This window comes from Diplotaxodon limnothrissa, linkage group LG6 (genome assembly GCF_057381915.1).
Source record: "Diplotaxodon limnothrissa isolate DT_005_m linkage group LG6, D_limnothrissa_male_GT1.1, whole genome shotgun sequence".
In the NCBI taxonomy this organism is placed as follows: domain Eukaryota; kingdom Metazoa; phylum Chordata; class Actinopteri; order Cichliformes; family Cichlidae; genus Diplotaxodon; species Diplotaxodon limnothrissa.
In genome coordinates, this window is record NC_140601.1 from 28,074,840 (window position 1) to 28,093,665 (window position 18,826).

Below are 18,826 nucleotides of genomic sequence, written 5' to 3' on the forward strand. Positions count from 1 at the left end.
GTTGATAAAAGCTGATATATCCAGCTTATATCCAGTACAGCAGAGTTTTGCATTTTTATACTAGCTTTGGAATGATGCAAGCTAATGGCCATTTAATTGGCATTCGCGGCTAAAGGTGCAGCCAAAAACTTAACAAATAAAGCAGATGGCTGTAGAGTCTGTGGCCATAATCCAATTTTTCTATAATAACAATTTAATAAATGACACTGTGAAAACAGTGTGACATGACAGTGGTTACTCCCAGTGATTAAAATACTTAATCATCACCTGAATCTGTGAAAGAGATTTATAGTCATTTTGCTAATTAATCCTAATGATGATCTTTAAAAGCCATTTGCAAATTAATTTGCAGATCCAAATAATCGACACTCCAAGGAAATAAAAAGAAAATGTCACGTTTAAGTTTTATACCAAAAACTACACATAGCTACCAATTCATACATTCCTTATCCATATTTGTATCCATCACTGAACAGGTTGCTGGGCTCTCCCAGTGTTAATACAGAGAAGCAGACCTTCACACTCATGCCCAATTTAGTATCATCAGTTACTCATAAGTACAGAAGACAAGGTTTATTCTTTATGTTTACTTCTGCCACTTATGCTGAAAGAGCTCAAAGGTATTTAATTCAATTCAATTCAGTCAAATCATAACAACAGTTGCCTCAAAACACTTTATATAGTAAGGAAATGAACCTACAATAATACAAAGAAAAAAAGAGAAAACCCCAAGAATCTTATGACCTCCTATGAGCAAGAACTTTGGTGACAGTGGGAAGGAAAAACTCCCTTTTAACAGGAAGAAACTGTTCTAAGCCTAATCTTATAAGTAGAGATAGTGTCTGTCTCCCAAATCCAAACTAGAAGTTGGTCCAAAAGAAGAGGGGCCTGAAAGCTGAAGGCTCTGCCTACTATTCTGCTTCTTAAATACTTTAGGAACAACAAGTAAGCCTGCAGTCTGAGAGCGAAGTGCTCTAATAGGGTGATATGGTACTACAAGGTCATTAAGATAAGATGGGGCCTGATTATTTAAGACCTTGTATGTGAGGAGCAGGATTTTGAATTCAATTCTGGATTTAACAGGAAGCCAATGAAGGGAAGCCAAAACAGGAGAAATATGTTCTCTCTTTCTAGTCCCTGTCAGGACTCTTGCTGCAGCAGTTTGGATTAACTTGAGGCTTTTCAGGAAGTTTTTAGGAGATCGTGATAATAACGAATTACTGTAGTCCAGCCTAGAAGTAATAAATGCATGAACTAGTTTTGCAGTGTCACTCTGAGACAGGATGTTCCTAATTTTAGAGATATTGCGCAAATGGAAGAAAACAGTCTTACATATTTGTTTAATATGTGTATTGAAGGACACATCCTGGTTAAAAATGACTCCAAGGTTCCTCACAGTGTTACTGGAGTCCAGTGTAATGCCATCCAGACTAAGAATCTGGTTGGAAACTGCATTTTAAGATTTTTAAAACCTCAGTTTTATCTGAATTTAGAAGCAGAAAGTTAGAGGTCATCCAGGTCTTCATGTCTTTAAGACGTTCCTCCAGTTTTACTAATTGGTATGTGTTATCTTACTTTATGGAAAGATAAAGTTGGGTGTCAAATGTGTATATCAATAAAATGTATGCTCTGAAACCTGAAGGAAACTATTCAATTAAAACCATTCCTCCGCAGATGATCATTTACCTTCTTTATATCTACTCTTTTAAGAATTTTTGAGATAAAAGGAATGTTGGAGATTGGCCTATAATTACCTAAGACAGTTCAAATGATGACTTTTTTAGTAACGGTTTAACTACTGCCAGCTGACCTTTGCCAGCCCAGCTACAGTGCTGAAGAGAAAGCTAGGGTTGTTTGTATTTCATTCAATCAGTGAAGATGTTCTAGCTTTACAGAGGGCTTTCCGGGCCAAATTATGATCTTTTAAATTAGCGAGGCACCATTTCCTCTCCAGTTTTCGAGTTACCTGCTTTAAGGTGTGCATTTGAGAGTTATACCAGGGAAGTATGACTTAAGGCTTTCTTTTTCAGAGGAACTACTGTGTCTAGAATTGTACTCATTGAAGAAGTAAAAATATTAAAAAGACAATCGAGCTCTGTGGGAGCAGCGTTCAGGTAGCTGCTCTACACTGAGTTGGTGCAAGGCACATAGCATAGCACAAGGCATGTAGCTGGATGTAGAGTTTTCAGAAAACACTATGTCTAGATGAACAGAATAAATGTTTTGAGACACTATCTATAGGTTTTTAATTAAATTGGCTTCGCAAAAAACACAACTGCGAGTTGTAACATGAACAGGAAGTGATGCTCTACCATAGAGAGACCCAATACATAAAGAAGTTTGTCAAATACCACATTTACCTGAACATAAACATAACCAAAAATTATATTCTGTATCACGATCAGTCATTTGAGCTTCGAGCGGCTCGAAATACAACACAGTCCTGTGGGATAAAATCATTTCATGGTCTTACTTCATCTTTCTTACCTTGTACTTAAGACAAATACTATTTAGCTGCCATAATTACTATAAAGGTCAGGCTTTCATCGTATCACAAAACTGCCCCGGAGACATGGATAACCACAAACACAGACAGCCCAGTCTACTGTTTCTACCCAGAAACAGGCCTCTAAAGATAAGTTTCCTTGTATTACTGACAGATACGCAGACATCAGATTAATCAAACCAGCTGCTCTTACTGCTGCTTTTTCCTTGGTTAGAGATCTGATACTTGGGTCACTTTGTGCAGAATGGAGCAGTGTGCAGTGTGAGTACAGAAGGGAGCAGGAAAAAATAAAGTCCAAATGGAAGTCCAATAACACCAGAGATCAAATAAAATGCAATCTGGAAAATGTGACAACATTTCTCACTGGGGGATTTTCAAATGTAAACTCGCAGCCAGGAGTTTAAAGTTGCTGTTTCTCATCACATGAGAAAATGTAATTGGTTTCATTTGACTTTAAGACAGTCTTTTATAATCCTTTTAATCTCTTTTCCACTGATGATATTCCCACATCAATATGGTAAGTCAATGCTAAAGCAATTACACAAGCTGGTGAACTATATCAATGCACCAAAGCACCACTTTACTAAAGACGTTAGAATGCATGAGTAGACAGCATGTTAACAAATCTGAGCAGTTTGTCAAAGAGAATTTTCCAAATCAACAACCAACAGCATCCATCTGAAACAACAGCCTTAAGGGTGCGTGATACAAGTAGCAGATGAGAGGCTAACAAATAACCTAACAAATCTCATGGAGATACCATAAAGTTACTGTGTTTCAGACGTGTTTTTTCAAAAAGAGTTCAGCAGACATAATTTCAGGGCACGACTAGAAGGAAAAATATGAGTGGAATAAGCGTGGGTTGGACTGATATATGGTGAAAGCAGACTTACTGTCAGGGTTGGGGGATTTGCGTCCATGGTTAGGTGAGGAGCAGCGGAAAGTGGTGACGATGGTGTTGTGGTGAGGGTTGGGGTGGTGCGGGTGGTGCACTGCTGGATGGTGGCCATTGTTCTCGGGAGGTGGTTTAGTGATGCTGATATCAGGTTTACGGATATCCCCTGGACTAGGGGGCTCAAACTTGCGGGTGTGATTTTGCTCAGGGGCTCGGCTGGTCCCGTTGTTGTTCATGCTGCTCTCATTGCGGCGTGTGACCGGGGAGTCAGTTGACGTCTTGGCAAAAGTCACCTCCCTCTTGTGGCTTGTCTCGGGCGTCTTGGAGTGCCCCAGGACTTCTGGGCGTTTCAGGGCGCTGTTGCTCACAAAGCGTGCGGAAGCAGGGCTGGTGACATTATCGACCTGCTTGCTGGAGGAAGAGATGTCGATGGAGAGTTCAGAACGGCGGGACACAGGCTCCGGAGTCTTGGAACCTCCTCCACCCATGATAGAGCGGGGCTGGGTATAGTTGAGGTTGTTGTTGTTAGTGGCCGGGGTGGCAGAACCGAGGTCACGATAATAGATGCTGGTGGGAGAAATGGCGTTACGGTGAGGTGAGTTGGTTGTCCGGCGGGAGCCGGGTGAAGAGTGAGATGAAGTGTCAACATCCTCTACCTCAAAGGACCTCTTCAGGGCTGCATGAAGGAGACCAAGACAGCGTTTTATTCATACAGTCATTCAAGTGCACGCAAGCAGTTACAAAGTGCTTTACAAGTGATCTAGAAAAAAAGCAAAAAGTTGGTGGATTCACAATAAAATATTATAGAAAATTAAAGCGCTGATTAATAACAACACAAAATCTAGTTAAAACACAGGTTAAATAACACAAAAGTATTGGTCTATATTGGTAAAAGTGTTACCCACTACATATGTAATTAAAGTAAGCAAATTGTTTTTGTACTTATGTACTACTATCTTCAGAAATGTATGAACAACATAACTAAGCTATTGTTGTTCCTGTAGAAATGCTTCAATTCACAAGTAGCAGTTTGCTCTTTTACTGCTGTCTGGCATCAAAATAGTTTAAATTATATTTATATTCATATCACAGGTCATTGTAACAAGTGTGGAATTGTTAATGAAGTAAAAAAGAGGAAAAACACTCTTCTGCTTGACAAATGCATGCAAGCAGTATCTCTAACTTGTACTAAACATACTTGGTTACTTTTCACATAAAACAGAACACAACTGGTTGAAAGCTCGTTAATTTACTGGTACAATTTCTTAAGTAAATCAAGTACATCCTTCGCTTATAAACGGTGACATTTACAAGTAGCAGGAACAAAGTCATAAAAAAGTCATCAAAAAGGTCAAACCAATTAAGTGAGAAATATAAAAAGTTAACTGTTTTTTCTAAAGGCATTATGAACAGCACCCAAGTAGTAAAGCGCCTGGGGTTTGAGGGTGGAGAAGCTGTAGGAACAGTTTTGGTGGCACTCGAGAGAAACAGCATGCGCTAGTAATTAAGCCGTGTACTGTATCTAATTTCATTCTCAATCACCAGCAGCAAGTTTTTCGCTGCCGTATGGACTGACATGTTTAAGCCAGTCCATGCCTTTCTTTGTCATGACCTTGCTTGCTACGTGTGTGGTACGCTACAATATAAAATTCTAGGCTTTCACACAGAGTCACTCGAAGCGTTTCACGGCATGTTATAGCGCACGCAATCAGTCAAACATCGACTGCCAAGCATCTGGGCAAAAAAAAGTCCCAAGACTCCCTGTTTTTGAGCAAAGTCAACACACAGATAAAGGCACATAGTTCCCCAAGGTTAGTTGTGATGTGAGAAAATAACAGCACTGTCCAAGAAGACACTGAAGGATGGAATCACCCCCTGGTAAGACTGTGCTGGCTGAGAGTCAACTTGAATTTGACTCTCAGAGTTGCTGTGCCAAGCCAGTGGCCAGGAGCTGGCATCATAATGATATACTAGTAAGACTAGTCCACTCACGCACACCCTTTAAGAGCATCTCTAGTTTCTTACAATCCAAAGCACAGTGCTGATTATTTGATCTGTTTGTGGCTTGCGGTGTTCCCAAGTGTGCCTATGTCTTTATGCAACTATTTGGAGTTTTGTTCAAAATGCTTGTAAAGACATGTAAGTATGTGTTGAGGGAATGTATACATGTTTATTTTTAAGCAACTACACAGGGAGGACACAGAGCTGCAGCTTCACTGCTCTCAAAACTCTGCGGAACTCAACACAATCACATCAAAGCTGCACATCAGCCAGCATCCCTAATCTGATTTACTGCCATGAGATGCCTCCTAGCAGCATGGTGGACATTTGATACAATTTGCTGTCTAAGAAAAATTCAGGCCAAAGCCGATGTCTTGTTCTCCTTTTTGTGTTAGTTGGACACACCAAGGAAATTCCCATGCACCGCGGGAATAAATAAATCTGATCTCACATCTTGGAGTTCGTGGTGATTTGTCTTACAAATCCCTTTAACTCCCCGCACCTCCCTGTACACCACTCATCTGGACCTTGAGGTACAGTTACCTTTCATCCTTGGCACTATTACTATGTAGAAGACTGGTTTTATAAATGTTGTCTTAGCCATTAGGCAGATAAAACCTGAAGTCACTGAATATAATGTAGCTGTGCAACGCCTGTGCTATGTGTGGAAAACATCTGTTTTACTAAGAAAAGTTGAAACGTTGACAAAAGATCATTAACAACTACTAATAAACACTTTAACAATATTCTTTCTCACAATTCTGTTTCTTATTGCCTGAAGTTCAATATCCAACTTTACAGTCTATTACTTGAATATGCAATCTGTAAATGGTGTCCAAACCCACACTGCAACCGAACTATGCCCTTCTTACGCCTGCTGTCTTGTTTTTGATGATTCCTAAGAGGGAGTCCAAGGTTATGGCTACTTTCAACTCTGACCAGAAAATGAGTCGGTGTGCCAAAATCAGTCTGCACATTTCACAGGAAGCAAAGAGGCCGTGATACATGCATGAGTCTAATCAGTGAGGCATTCTTTTTAACCTCCTCTGCAGTCAGGACTGCAGACACCCGTGCACACTCTTAACTTTTCTTGACACTTGCTGTAGACTTTTGTTTAACTTTGGAGAAGTTGCAAGTGTGAGAAGCGAAACCTGGGGGATATATTCACAAGTCTGACCAAAATCAGAGAGCTGAACCAAAATGTTTTCCAGTGACCTGTTAAGTGATTGCAGATTAGTATTTCTGGTCTTGGCTGCTTTGTGATTATATGCCTTCAGGCACGTGACTGGAGCAAAGGGTTTGAGTGCTTTGCTCTCAGGTTGTTTGTATTTAGAGGCCGTGCAGCCAAGTGTACATAATTTAAGAGCACAAGTGTATTTTAATCTTTCTCTGCTTTTTTTTTTTCTAGGAATAAAGAGAGTGGAAAAGGGCATTCGGGGGCATTTTTCATTCACTCATCAGTCAACTCTTATATTCTTATTCATAAAGTCTGTCATACCTCGTTCTGTTTTCTTGTTTAGCCAAAGAAAAAAGAGGAAGAAAGAATATCCTAAGTACAGGATCATATAGCAATAGAAATTGTATTTCTGCAGGACTGACAGATGGATGAAAGAGCATAGTTCCCTGTGAAAGAGCATTCCCAGACTATGAGCAAGAAATGAGAGGTCCAGTCTACCCCAGAGGAAACTCATTAACAGGAGCCAGAGGCCTCATCTCCCCACGTCCCTCCACTACCTATCACTGCCCAGTGTTCCAGTATCTCACACTATCTCCTGTGGGAAGATAATGCAGCTCAGACAATGTATCTCAGGACTACCACTATAAAAAAACCCCAAAACAAAACACACACAAAAACAGAAGCAGCTGTTCACAGTCATTTATCCTATATGCAGCCCAGGTGCCTAGCCACACTGTCTCTTTATCATCAGTGTCATCACTTACTCTCAAGGACATCCCAACAAATGAACGCAAACATTCGGTATCATCTCAGTGCAGATGGACTAATAAGAGATAGTCAGGGCTTTGAGGGCGGAAAACAAACACAAAAGAAAGGAGGGAAAGGCAGAACACTAGAAAGTGGGAGAAGCCAAAACAAAACTGTAAGCACTTCTATTACTGGCATGAGCTGGGAGTGAGGGCTTTCCACACTGATTTGGTATGTCAAAGGCGCACATCATTTGTTAAGGGATGAGCTGACACATTATTACATTGCTGCAATAAGATTGCAAAGGTCGTAAGACTGGAAATATAATAATATAATTGACAAAAATCTTACAACATGAAATATATTGGTGCTGGCAAGTTTTAGAGATGACTGGTTCTTATTTCAGTGATTAAAAACACTGATTTTTATTTTTTTATTTTTAAATTGATTGATGTTCAGTTCCTGTTAATGAACTTCACCACTTGTTATGTATGTAGCCCAATAAAGGTCCGCTGGGAAAGGGAAGGGATTATGCATCTGAACTGCTGTAAGGCATTTAATGTGGAACAGATGGGTAAAGTGCTTAGTTTGCATTAACAGCAAACTGCTTTAACAGCAAATGAACACCATAAACAGGAGCAGATTAGAAAATTATGTTTTTTTAAACTAAGATGACAAAACTGGGAGAATTACAAATAAAGGACTGTCAGATAAAAGGCGTAGTTTTACAGCACACCTGCAAACATTTCATTCATTTGAGTATTGTGGTAACGTCCTTTTAGATGGTAAATGTATATAAAAGTATATTGCATATATACTGCATATATTGCAGTGCAAACAACAACAACAACATAAACAAAACAGTACATCAGTATTTTGATTAATAAGAGGGCATACTTCATTTTACATAGCCTTGAACTCACAACTGGGTCCAGTAATTCTAGCCTCAGAGTCATACGTCAAGTGATTAAGACAGTTGCTGTCTGTCACACACTGGTTATTTAAGACCATTTTATGCACAGTGCAGTTTATCTGATGTCAGTAGCCACTGAATATATATCGATGTGGTCAGGCAAGGAAAAACATGACCAAGGCTTTAATTGACAGGACAAGGCCAAACAATAAACGATAGAATTTCACACTATGCTATTCTGCTGGGTAAGACAAAACCTTAATGCTAAACTGTCAAACACACACTTCCTTCAGCTGCCCACTGACGGTGTTGGGTTAGCTAATGGTGCCCGGGAGCAGTACATCTCAGTGTGTCAGATTTACTGCACTGGTCTGCACTGGTCTGGCCGAGGAAAATGAAATTCTGGGAATGTTATAGGTGTTGTGGTGAAGTGGAAAGACATTAGAGGAGAAGCGAGTGTGGAGAAATGACCAAAATTTGCATTTTTAGTTTTTATTTTTTGCCATAATGTTGATGAAGCAGATGCTTAAAACCAAAATCTGAGCTCTAATCAGAACCAAGAGGTAGTTTCACCTGTTAGATTTTTTTAATGCGCACACTTTCCAAACTGATTGGAGTCTGATGTTGAAAGGCTACCCCAGTTCTTGGCTTTAGGTTCTCAAGGCTGTAACCTGAGAGATAAATCCTTATTCTTGTACTTTGATCATCCACTGGCTAACTGTATTCCACATGAATAAACCGATTTACATCAGTGATCAGTGAAGGTATAAAGAAAGTTGTTGCATTCCACTTACCGACAGATAACAAACTGATTGGGCTTAAAGTCCTGATATAAAGGGAGTGAGGGGGAGAGAAAGTGGTTGACAAAATGCAGATTAAACATGTGATTCACTGGAGCTTAGTGACCTCAAAGTAGAAATGATGATGTTCAAATGAAGAACTTTTTGCAAGATGAATCACACAACACACATTAGAAGATGCCTCAGCAAAAAAAATATTCTTTAAACGAAGCAGGTGCACTGAATCTGCCACTAAACTAACAGATAAAGGATGTGACGATCCAGCGCTGTCAGCTGTATCTCTAGCCTCTGGGTGTGATGATGTCACAAGCAGCAAACGCAGATTCACTAACAAGGGGCTGGAATCGAATTCCTTGCAGGTCAGAGAATCCAAGCATACAATACTTAAAGAAATCTCTGCTCTATCTAACTGGCATATTAGCAATAACTTACCACCTGCACTGTAATATGTCTGCCTCAGAATGAACAGGACCACAGAGAACCGTAAAGAATGTGTTGCATATATGCACATAATCCACTCATACCAACTTAATAACACACTTGCCTCTCTGCCAAGTTTGGAAAATGTGCCACACACAGACACTCTGTTCATTTCGATGTTAATTTCCTCTCTGTCTATGCATGTCACGCGGGACAAAAATGTTGCACCTGTAAGCAGGTGTGCCTAAATGTCTTGGCTCTGTTTAGGCTGGAAGAAACATGAGAGGCCCACTGTTCAAACGTCTCTGTGAATATATAAATATGGACTTGTTCCTAAGGTTAGACAGATACGTTCTCTTCCTTTCAGAAAGTCATAATATTATTTCAGTGTGTAGTTTCTATGGAGGTTTCAGTCACCCATATTCCATTATTGGGTCTATCCGAAGAGGAATTATTACATCTTCAGTGTGTTCACCAATTAAATTGCCTTTTTGTTTCGGTACCCATTTCCTCCTCAGTGTGAAATATAGTGGAGTGCAATGCACTGTAAAGCATAATGATGTGGGGTAAAATGGGGATTTACTCAGTCAAGTGTTTGCTGTGCAGCTTTCTCTACCCTGAATGGAAAATGTAGTCAGTGTAATAACACATTGAATGGCCACAACATTAAAACCACCAATGCAAAGTACACATTCATCTGGATGTTACTTTGAGGCGTTTCATCAATCTAAAAGCTGTTACAGACCTAGCACACCCCGCCACGGTAATGACACTCCCCAGAGGCAGTGGTCTCAGCAAGAGAATGCAGCTTGTGAAACAGCAAAAAAGGCTCAAGAAGGGAAACGAGAAACACCCAGGCTTGACCCATCCTCCAAACTCCACAGATCCCAATCTGATCAAGCATCCATGGGATGCGTCCTAACAAGCCTAATCCACAGAGGCCCCAATGCAAAGCATCTGCTGCCAGTGTCTGTCTAATTTCTGCATCGGTGCATTCAATTCAGTGGATGAGACTTTTCTTATATAATTGAAAAAGTGTTTTAAAGAAAAAAAATCCTTAGCTGAATGTGACCAAAACAAGCTCATATGTAAATACCTCTGAAAGAGTGCCGGGACACAACACACAATAAGCATGAAACAGTTATACCGCCTTATATTTTTTGAATCTATGGATATTATCCCCGTCTACAGCTTAACTGCATCAAAGCTGTATCAAATCACTGTAAACCAGATTACTGGGTAGAAGTTGCTTTACTTAAACAATCCAAACACAAGTGTAATTTCAATAATCTGGTCAATCTCAAGGATACAGAAGTCAGCATCAGCCCATGACGTCTGACGGTAAGCATCAGGCCAAACAGCAGCTGTAGGAACTGACAGGAGGAGGAACAGGAAAGAAACAAGCGAGGAGGAAGGAAGAAAGACAGAATAGCAGAGGAAAAGGAGGACAAAGGCAATCAGTGCTAGTTCCACACTGGCTTGACAAACAGAGACAGAGTTGTGAGTTTTTTTATGAGGGGTTAGACAGATGTTAGTTCTTACTGCTGAGGTTTTCACTGTCTCCCTTTCAGTGTTTACAGCTGAAGGCTTTCCGGTGATGGTATTGTGTCGTCTCAATACTGCGTTTCTTTCTGTTATTGCTGTAACCTCAGTATAATCAATAACAGACAAAAGGTACAGGAAGCTAGCATCCATCCAGCGCTATGTTTTTTTGTTTTGTTTTTTTAAATACATGCACAAGTGCCCCCGCCCACAGAAACATATTTGAAACTAAGAAAAGCACAATGTACATTAACACCACCTATTGATCAATTTTAGCCTTTAGCCAATGAAAATGTCTTACAGATGGAGTGAAAGAAATGCAGAAAAATACATAACAAACCTTCAAAATCTGAAATAATTCCCTCCAAGTGTGGGTTGACTCCAGAATCAGACATTTTTTCAGGCAGAAACCTTTTCTTTCAACTTCTAAAGAAAGTTTGTTGCTTTTGAACAAACTCAAAAATAGAATCAGTGTGAAACAAGTCGGAGCCCACAAGTTTCTCTTAAAGTATCAGCTGTTTCTCTCTGACTTCCCACCAACTTCTCTATGTTGCTGCATTCAGACTTCAGAGAGAGAGAGAAAAGGCAAGCCTCCTCCCTTCTCCTCCTCCCTGTAGTTACACACCCACCCTTCTCCCAAATGTCCTGTGTACGTGTGTTTCCCCTGCCCCCCACACACTCATACATGCACACTCATGTAGACAACAGACGTCACTCTGAGACCCTTTCCAACCAACCAACCAACCTGAGGTGTGATTTCCTCAGTCAGCCTCTGAACAGCTCTGAGAGCCGAAGTGGACAGCATGTCAAAAACCAAATTAAACTCAGATCAGACATCTTTGTTACAACTGTGGCTGTTATGATCACCTTCATAAAGAATACCTTCATTCTGGCACAGCTAGAGCGGGACTACAGTTAAAGTGAGCCTTTGAGGTTTCAGTTTTGGGTAAACAACCTCTAAAACTGGCTGACATGTTAATTAGAGTGCAGTCACTTCAGGAGTAGCTGCTTTCCTGTGACACGAAAACCTGAGAGACTTCCTGGAGAAAGTTGACATTAGGGATATACAATGGCGCCTCAGGGCAATCAGCAAGTGATTTGTGCACCAGCCCGCCTTGTGTGACTGTGTTATCAGGAGAAACATGGGAATTCAAGCTCCGTGGACACAGGTAATATAGCACTACTGCACTTCTGCTGGCAGTGGCACTGATGAAAAGCCTGCTTTTTGATGTGGTAGATATGGTTACATTGCTCGTCCTTGAGGCTGCTCTAACCAATTTGGTGACTGATCTTTGTAGCGATAGAGAAATCGTGTTGAAAAGGTGCTGACAAAACAATCCAAAGTGGTGAAATATCAAAGTTAGCCATGCGTTTACTTAACCACTTCCACTGTCTCCCTGTGGGACGTCCTACTGGATTTCTTATGCGGGAATCTACTGCGGAGTCAATGCAGCAGTGATGCTATCACGATAATTGATGATTGGTCATGAGTGAGCAGCTTATCACAACTTCCTGTTTGGAGACAGGAATGACTGCAAATGAGAATTGTGGCAAATACACTCTGATCCTGGGTTAGTTTTACAGTTTCCACACTAATGGTAGCGGTCATAAGCATTAATGTAGCAGATGATTCCCGACTGGCATTGAAGGGAAACCCAAAACTAAAGAATAAACCACAGGAAGCTGGTATTTCCTACTTCAGTGTCACACATTAGGTATCACAAATTAAATGGCGTCTTTCACCACAAGAATGGACAAAGAGGCTTAAGTGTTGCGTGGCACATTTACAGCTTTTAAGAAGCATTCGCGGAATCCTATCTGAATGAAAAGCTTCATTTTAAGGTGCACTGGGTGCCAAGCCCACCCAGTGGCCCCTAACCCTAACACCCGAGAGGTCAACAGTAACACAGAATAACACTGTGTGTTTGTGGTGCAGTGTCATTACTTCATACAACTGCTGTGAAGGTGTCTCAGGACAAAAAACAGAGCACAGCACATGCAGTGTATTCCAAATCCAATAGTAAAATATTAACATTTATTTTCACGTGTTGAGCTTTAAGTCCACCTTAATAAAGGACAGAGCAAAGTAATGATTAAGCTGTGTGTTCAGGTCTTTATAGTGTATATTAGTGTGTGTGTGTGTGTGTGTGTGTGTGTGTGGGCTCTCTCTGTATGCTGACTGTAGATTTTGTGCTGCACTGTGGACAATATGCAACATGATTCTGTAGCAGTTGCACTAAAGGACACACGGCTTGTGAAACACACACCTCATTTAAGCTTGTGTGTATTTATCCAAACATGGATACACAATCCAGGCAGGGCAACAGCATGAGCTCAAAAATCCAGAGTGACATCTGGAGTGACAAATCTGTGAGTAACATTACATGAAAATGTGCCTTTGTGTAAACTGACTGTAACTGCAGGCGCAGGTTTGTTTGTGAGTGTCTGCGGGTCCGTGTCCCTGAAAGAGCTCTGTAATAAACCGAGCCCGAATCATTCAGCGTCCTGTCTCTTTGGCAGTGAAAGACACCAGAACTGTTTGCTTTGTGTCTTTTACCTGTGCGCGAGTGTTCAACCCTTTAAGCAATGCGTTATTCCCAGAGCAGTTTAATGTTTTCACGAGCGGGGTTTGAATGGGATTTAATGATTCACGCTGAGATCACCTTGATGGGATTTTCCAGAGACATTGCATTTAATTGCACATTTATATTATAATCAATGCCTCAAAGAACACAAATACAATTTTTACTTTGAAGTGTTGGAGATGCAGAGCATTTCTAACATAGCAAAATCACAGATACTCTTAGGAAAAAGACATAATTTAATCACTTTGTTTTCTATATAGATTTGACATTAGGCCTGGATCAAAGTTGCACATTTTGCAGTCACCTAGGGTAGCACTGGCACATAAGGCCTTGCTTTAACTATGACTGTTCACTGGAAAAACTAGTGAGAACATAAAATGATTCATGTTGTCTCCATCGTAGTAAGATAAATTGGCTTAAAATTTGCGTGGACAATTTATAGTGGCAGGAGGCTGTCGTGGTCTGCAGACTTGGATGCTAGTCCCTGTGTAAGTAATTGGCCTCCTAAGTTTTTGGGTGAGACATACATTATGAGGGATGAAAAGCAAGCCTGAGTATTTTGTCCATGAAATGTTCCCACAAGTTCCCCATACACAGCTATCGCTTTGTTCATATTTTGACACTTTACCACTATTGTACAGTTGTTCGCACCCGAATGAACTTTTCAGAGGAGTTTGTTTATCTCTGTTTTCTCACCCTTATAATAACCCATGTTTCCATCATGTTGAATAACATCACCTGTCAGAAATCCTCTCTCAGGAGGAGTGAAGGTGGGGCTTCCCTATCAGTTTCCTTTACTCTATGCACTGTTTTCATGGCTCCCTCATTTATCATTACTAAGTAATAATAAAAGAAACAATATGAGGTGAGATACTGGGAGAGCAGCGGGAGGAGAACTGCGAGGCGTTCACTCGTAGAGGATGTCCTGTACACCTTTTTTATGGAACATGGTGAGCTGAGTGATTTCCTTGATTTCCTTCAACTCTGGGTTCATGTGTATTTGTGGATGTGGGTGAGGTTATGTGCACGTGTCTTTTAGGGTGAGGGTATACAGCTCTCAGAGTGGATACACCACAACAGCACTTCTACAACCCCATATGCATGTGCTAAAAGAGTGAACAGTTAATTAAAGACAGAAGTTGCAGACTATGTGCTCAGATTCATCTGAAGGCTAAAATTAAAAAATAATGCTAAACGTTGCGTGCTGATGTTTACGAATATAAATAGCCACAAACATAATTAGACATCTAAGATGCATTTTTAGAATATAATAACTTCGAGGAGAAAAGCAAACATCGTATTCACATAAACCAAAAAGTTGCAAACAAAGTGGACTGCATTTTTAATGATAGATACAGTCTTTTGAAAACAGAGGGAAAAAGCACATCCTATGATTCAGTAGCCTGTAGAAGCTCGTTTAGCAGATATAAGTTGAAGTAATCCTTTTCTGTACAACTTTATCAATCTCTTACATCATTGTGGAAGAACTCTGGCCCGCTCTTCTTTACAGTGTTCCTTCAGTTCATTGAAGTTTCAAGTATTTATTTATGCACAGCTCTCTTCAGGTCCCACCACAGCATTTCTATCACGCTGATGTCTGGAATTTGACAGGGCCATAGCAACACCTCAATTTTTCAATACTTTTTCAGCCATTCTGTTGTAGATTTGTGCTTGGGATCATTGGCCTGTTGTATGACCCAAGCTTTATCTGTCGGACCGATGTGGTCTTATGGTCAACTCACTGACTGTAAGGCACCCTGATCCCGTGGCTGCAAAACAAGCTCAAATCATCGCTCTTCCACCACTGTGCTTGACAATTGGTATGAGGTGTTTGTGCTGATATGCTATGTTTGGTTTTTACCAAACATGGGGCTGTGCACTGTGGCCAGACATCTCCACTTCTCAGAAGAACACAAGTAGTGTGGTTTGTTCAGTAGCAACTTTCCAAACCCCAAGCTGTGCTTTCCTGATCTTCTTAGTGAAAAGAGGCTTTCTCCTGGGAACCCTTCCAAACAAGTCATACTTGTTCGGTCTTTTTCTAACTGTACTGTCATGAACTTTAACATTTAACATGCTAACTGAGGCCTGCAGAGTCTAAGATGCAGCTTGGACTCTACTGAGCATTGCACAGTCTGAGCTTTGGATGAATTTGCTGGGTCATCACTGTGTTAACAAAACCTGACCAGACTAACTTTGTGTTTAGAGTTTATATAATGCATCATACTAAGACGTGTCGAGACAAGAACTTGATGAAACTTCTTGATCTTAACAAATGTGAGGAGATGTTTATTTGCCTTATTTCCCAAAGGAAGTGTATCAACTTGTCTTTTTAAAACTATCAAAGAGGGCTTTAACCGTCCTATTTAATATCCTTTTTACATCTACTGAATTATTGTCATTTGATTCTAAACAGGCCACAAAATACTGCAATTAATGTAATCGCAACAGTCATGATGGCTATTTCCTTCCAGTTTAAATGCTAACACATAAAGCAACTTGACACATCTCTTATGTCAAGTCGTAGGCTTTGATTTATTTTCCTTTAGTTGTATTTTCAAAGTAATTCTAACAAGTCAATGTGTTCACCATACAGGACAGCCATGGTAGATGACATCTCATGTTGAACATATTACTTCAATCCCAAACAGATGAAGAAAAGGAACAAGATGGTTGTGTTACAAATGCACACAAGAATTATTTTTGCACTTTTAAGCAATCACAGTCTTAGCTCTTACCATTTACAAAACAGAGGCTGAGAGGATCAGCGATGGGTGGTGTAAGGGCTGGGGCAGCTGTCAAGACAACAGGTCCAAACTAAACCATACAGCACAGACGGAAAACCAGGAAACAGCCATGCAAGACTTCCTTAAATAAGAGGAAGTCTTGCATGGACCAGGGTGAAGTCATATCTAACTACAATGCTTTCTTGTTGGCAAAACAATGCTCTGTCACATATCTCGAAAACACCACCCGTGACCGCCTCCCAGTTATTGTGACAGTCTTTACTAAATTCATCAACCTCCATAAGAATCACTTCAGCTGTAAAATATGAATCATCCACAAGGGAAATTTCACAAACTGAGAGAAATGGTGACTACAGTGCAGGAGATAAAATGACACTGCAACAGTGCCATCAAGTGGAAACAAAGATAGGTGTGCCATGTGTGTCTATGCATAATGCCACTCACTGAGCTCAAACACCTGATTTAAAGAGACTGTTGCTCATCTTGATGCCAGGATTTAATTATTTAAAAAAAGCTCAATAAGTCAGATTAGAGATTTAGCAAATCTATACATTTAAAAAGAGTATAGAATAGAAGAGAACTAAGTAGCAGCAGATGCAAGAAAGTTGAAAGAGTTTTCTTTCCAGAGCTAAATCGTATTAGCAGGAATATTAGCTCTGCTTCCTATCCCCCTCAATTTAAAATAAACTGCATGTGCCAGCTAGAACTAATCTGACAACTAGGCTGTGCAGCTTAAAATGCTGTGATGACAGCAAGGAGACTCAGCTCTGTCTATCTACTGATGGGCTGTGTATGTGGATCAACTGTACCCAAAGCTGGTAGCTTCAGTTCAGCAGCAACTGGAAGATTTCTCTTTCTGGGAAGTCATATTTGACAGCTCATCACATGAGATTTACTCACTGGCTCTTTGTGTGCGAGAGCTGATAGAAATAGTCTGAGCACTTTACAGCCTACTGTACCTGTGGCTGTGCGTTCAATCAATGATAAACAAAGAAGAAAAGTTGAAGGTTTGTAGCTCATGCAACATCTATGAGACGTAGATCAGAAGGTTAAAGTTGACCTGTAGACGGACGCGCACACACAAACACACACAGACACACAAACACACGCAGACACAGGGCAGCGGCTCCCACCGCAACAGATCAAGCAATGCAAACGCAAGTGGGGTGGCTATAGCTGAATGCTGCCGTACTGCTAAGAAGCTGCTTCCATCTGAAGTCTAACCAAAAGAAAAGAAGCTACGCTGAACAAAACGTTGAACTTACCAGCTATTCTGTCTCGCTCCATAACTCAATGGCTACCTCAGATAGCCACATGCAACCCTCTCGCTTTTCTCTCCTCTCTTTCCTTCCCTCTCTTTTTTCTGCTTGAAGACTTCCCCTTTCTCCTGACTTAGTCACCCTGTCCCCCTCTTCCAACCCTCCCTCTCTCCTCCCTCCTCTTCCTCCCTCCGTCTCCCTTGCTCTTACTTCCTCCAAGTTTTAATGTCTTCAGTCTGTCAGAATAACAAGTGAACAGAACAGACAACCACAGCCATGTGCGAGTCATATGGAGTCCCTCTTTCTTGCTTTCTTTTCTTTCTCTCTTTCTTGATTTTCTCTCCTACACACATATTTCACAGACTTTTATCATAAGCGGACACTTTTTCACTGTCGCCTTTTTTCTCCCTCCACTTTTCTTTTTCCAGTGTTTTATATTATCCCCATGATACCGAAACGAGTCCTCCTTTCTCTTTATCTCGCCTGCTCCCGTGACACTGAGGCTGTATTATCTCTTTCAAATAGAACTTCAGCCCACTTGGCCATAGGTCCTCATGTGAAAATAAACTCGCTTATTTCAAGAGAAATACTCTTAACAGTCCACAAGGACTCCCTGAACTACTCCAAGAACACACACTACATGTTTCCATGTCATCATTGCTATACTAATTATGCTATCAGGATATACAAACCCTACATTCACCAAGGCCAACATTTCAAACCACAGATGAGTCTCTAAGTGGATTAAAGAGATTTCTCATCCAACCTAATCTAAAAACACTTCAGTCCTGGCACTCATGAATGAGGAGCCTCTCAATGAGGCTTCTTTGCAACTTGCTAATAATCGTCATTACAAGATCTCCACCAACAAGCTTGTTGACCTCTGTGTCTGTGTCTTTCAGCTCAGCATTTAGGAAATGACAACATTTTTCACAGTCTGAAAGCATAATTGTTCTGTGAAACCAAAACCAGATTTAGCAGCAGAAATCACTGGTGCTCCAGAGCAGCATGCACACATACTTCACACATCATGCCTGACCCTCTGCTTGCTGCTCAACAAGGTCAAGGGCCACTTAGGGAGCTGCTCTCTTGGCAAAACAAACTCATACGCATCCATCTTTGTTTTTGTGTCTGGGAAAGAATGAGGAGTAATAGACTAACATGCAACGACTCACTTCCTCTTTCTTAGAAGGAACATCCCTTCTTTAAATTGCAAAGCTAACGTCAGCAGAAAGCA

At 40.7% G+C, this 18,826-nt stretch overlaps 1 protein-coding gene across 2 annotated transcripts in view; it reads right to left on the bottom strand.

Moving 5' to 3' along the window:
* septin9b (septin 9b) overlaps nucleotides 1-17,670 on the bottom strand; it is a 57,502-nt gene extending 39,832 nt beyond the window's left edge. The window contains exons 1-2 of one of the 2 annotated variants that reach the window (XM_085354947.1): nucleotides 17,596-17,670; nucleotides 3,400-4,077 (exon numbers count right to left, since the gene is read on the bottom strand). In XM_085354947.1, coding sequence (XP_085211073.1) covers nucleotides 3,400-4,077; nucleotides 17,596-17,617 — 700 coding nt within the window. In that variant the 5' untranslated portion in view covers nucleotides 17,618-17,670. Of the gene's footprint in view, nucleotides 1-3,399; nucleotides 4,078-11,341; nucleotides 11,524-17,595 lie in introns of those variants that run through there. The other variant, XM_085354946.1, reaches the window with a different exon arrangement.
* Between the last annotated feature and the right edge of the window lie 1,156 nt (nucleotides 17,671-18,826).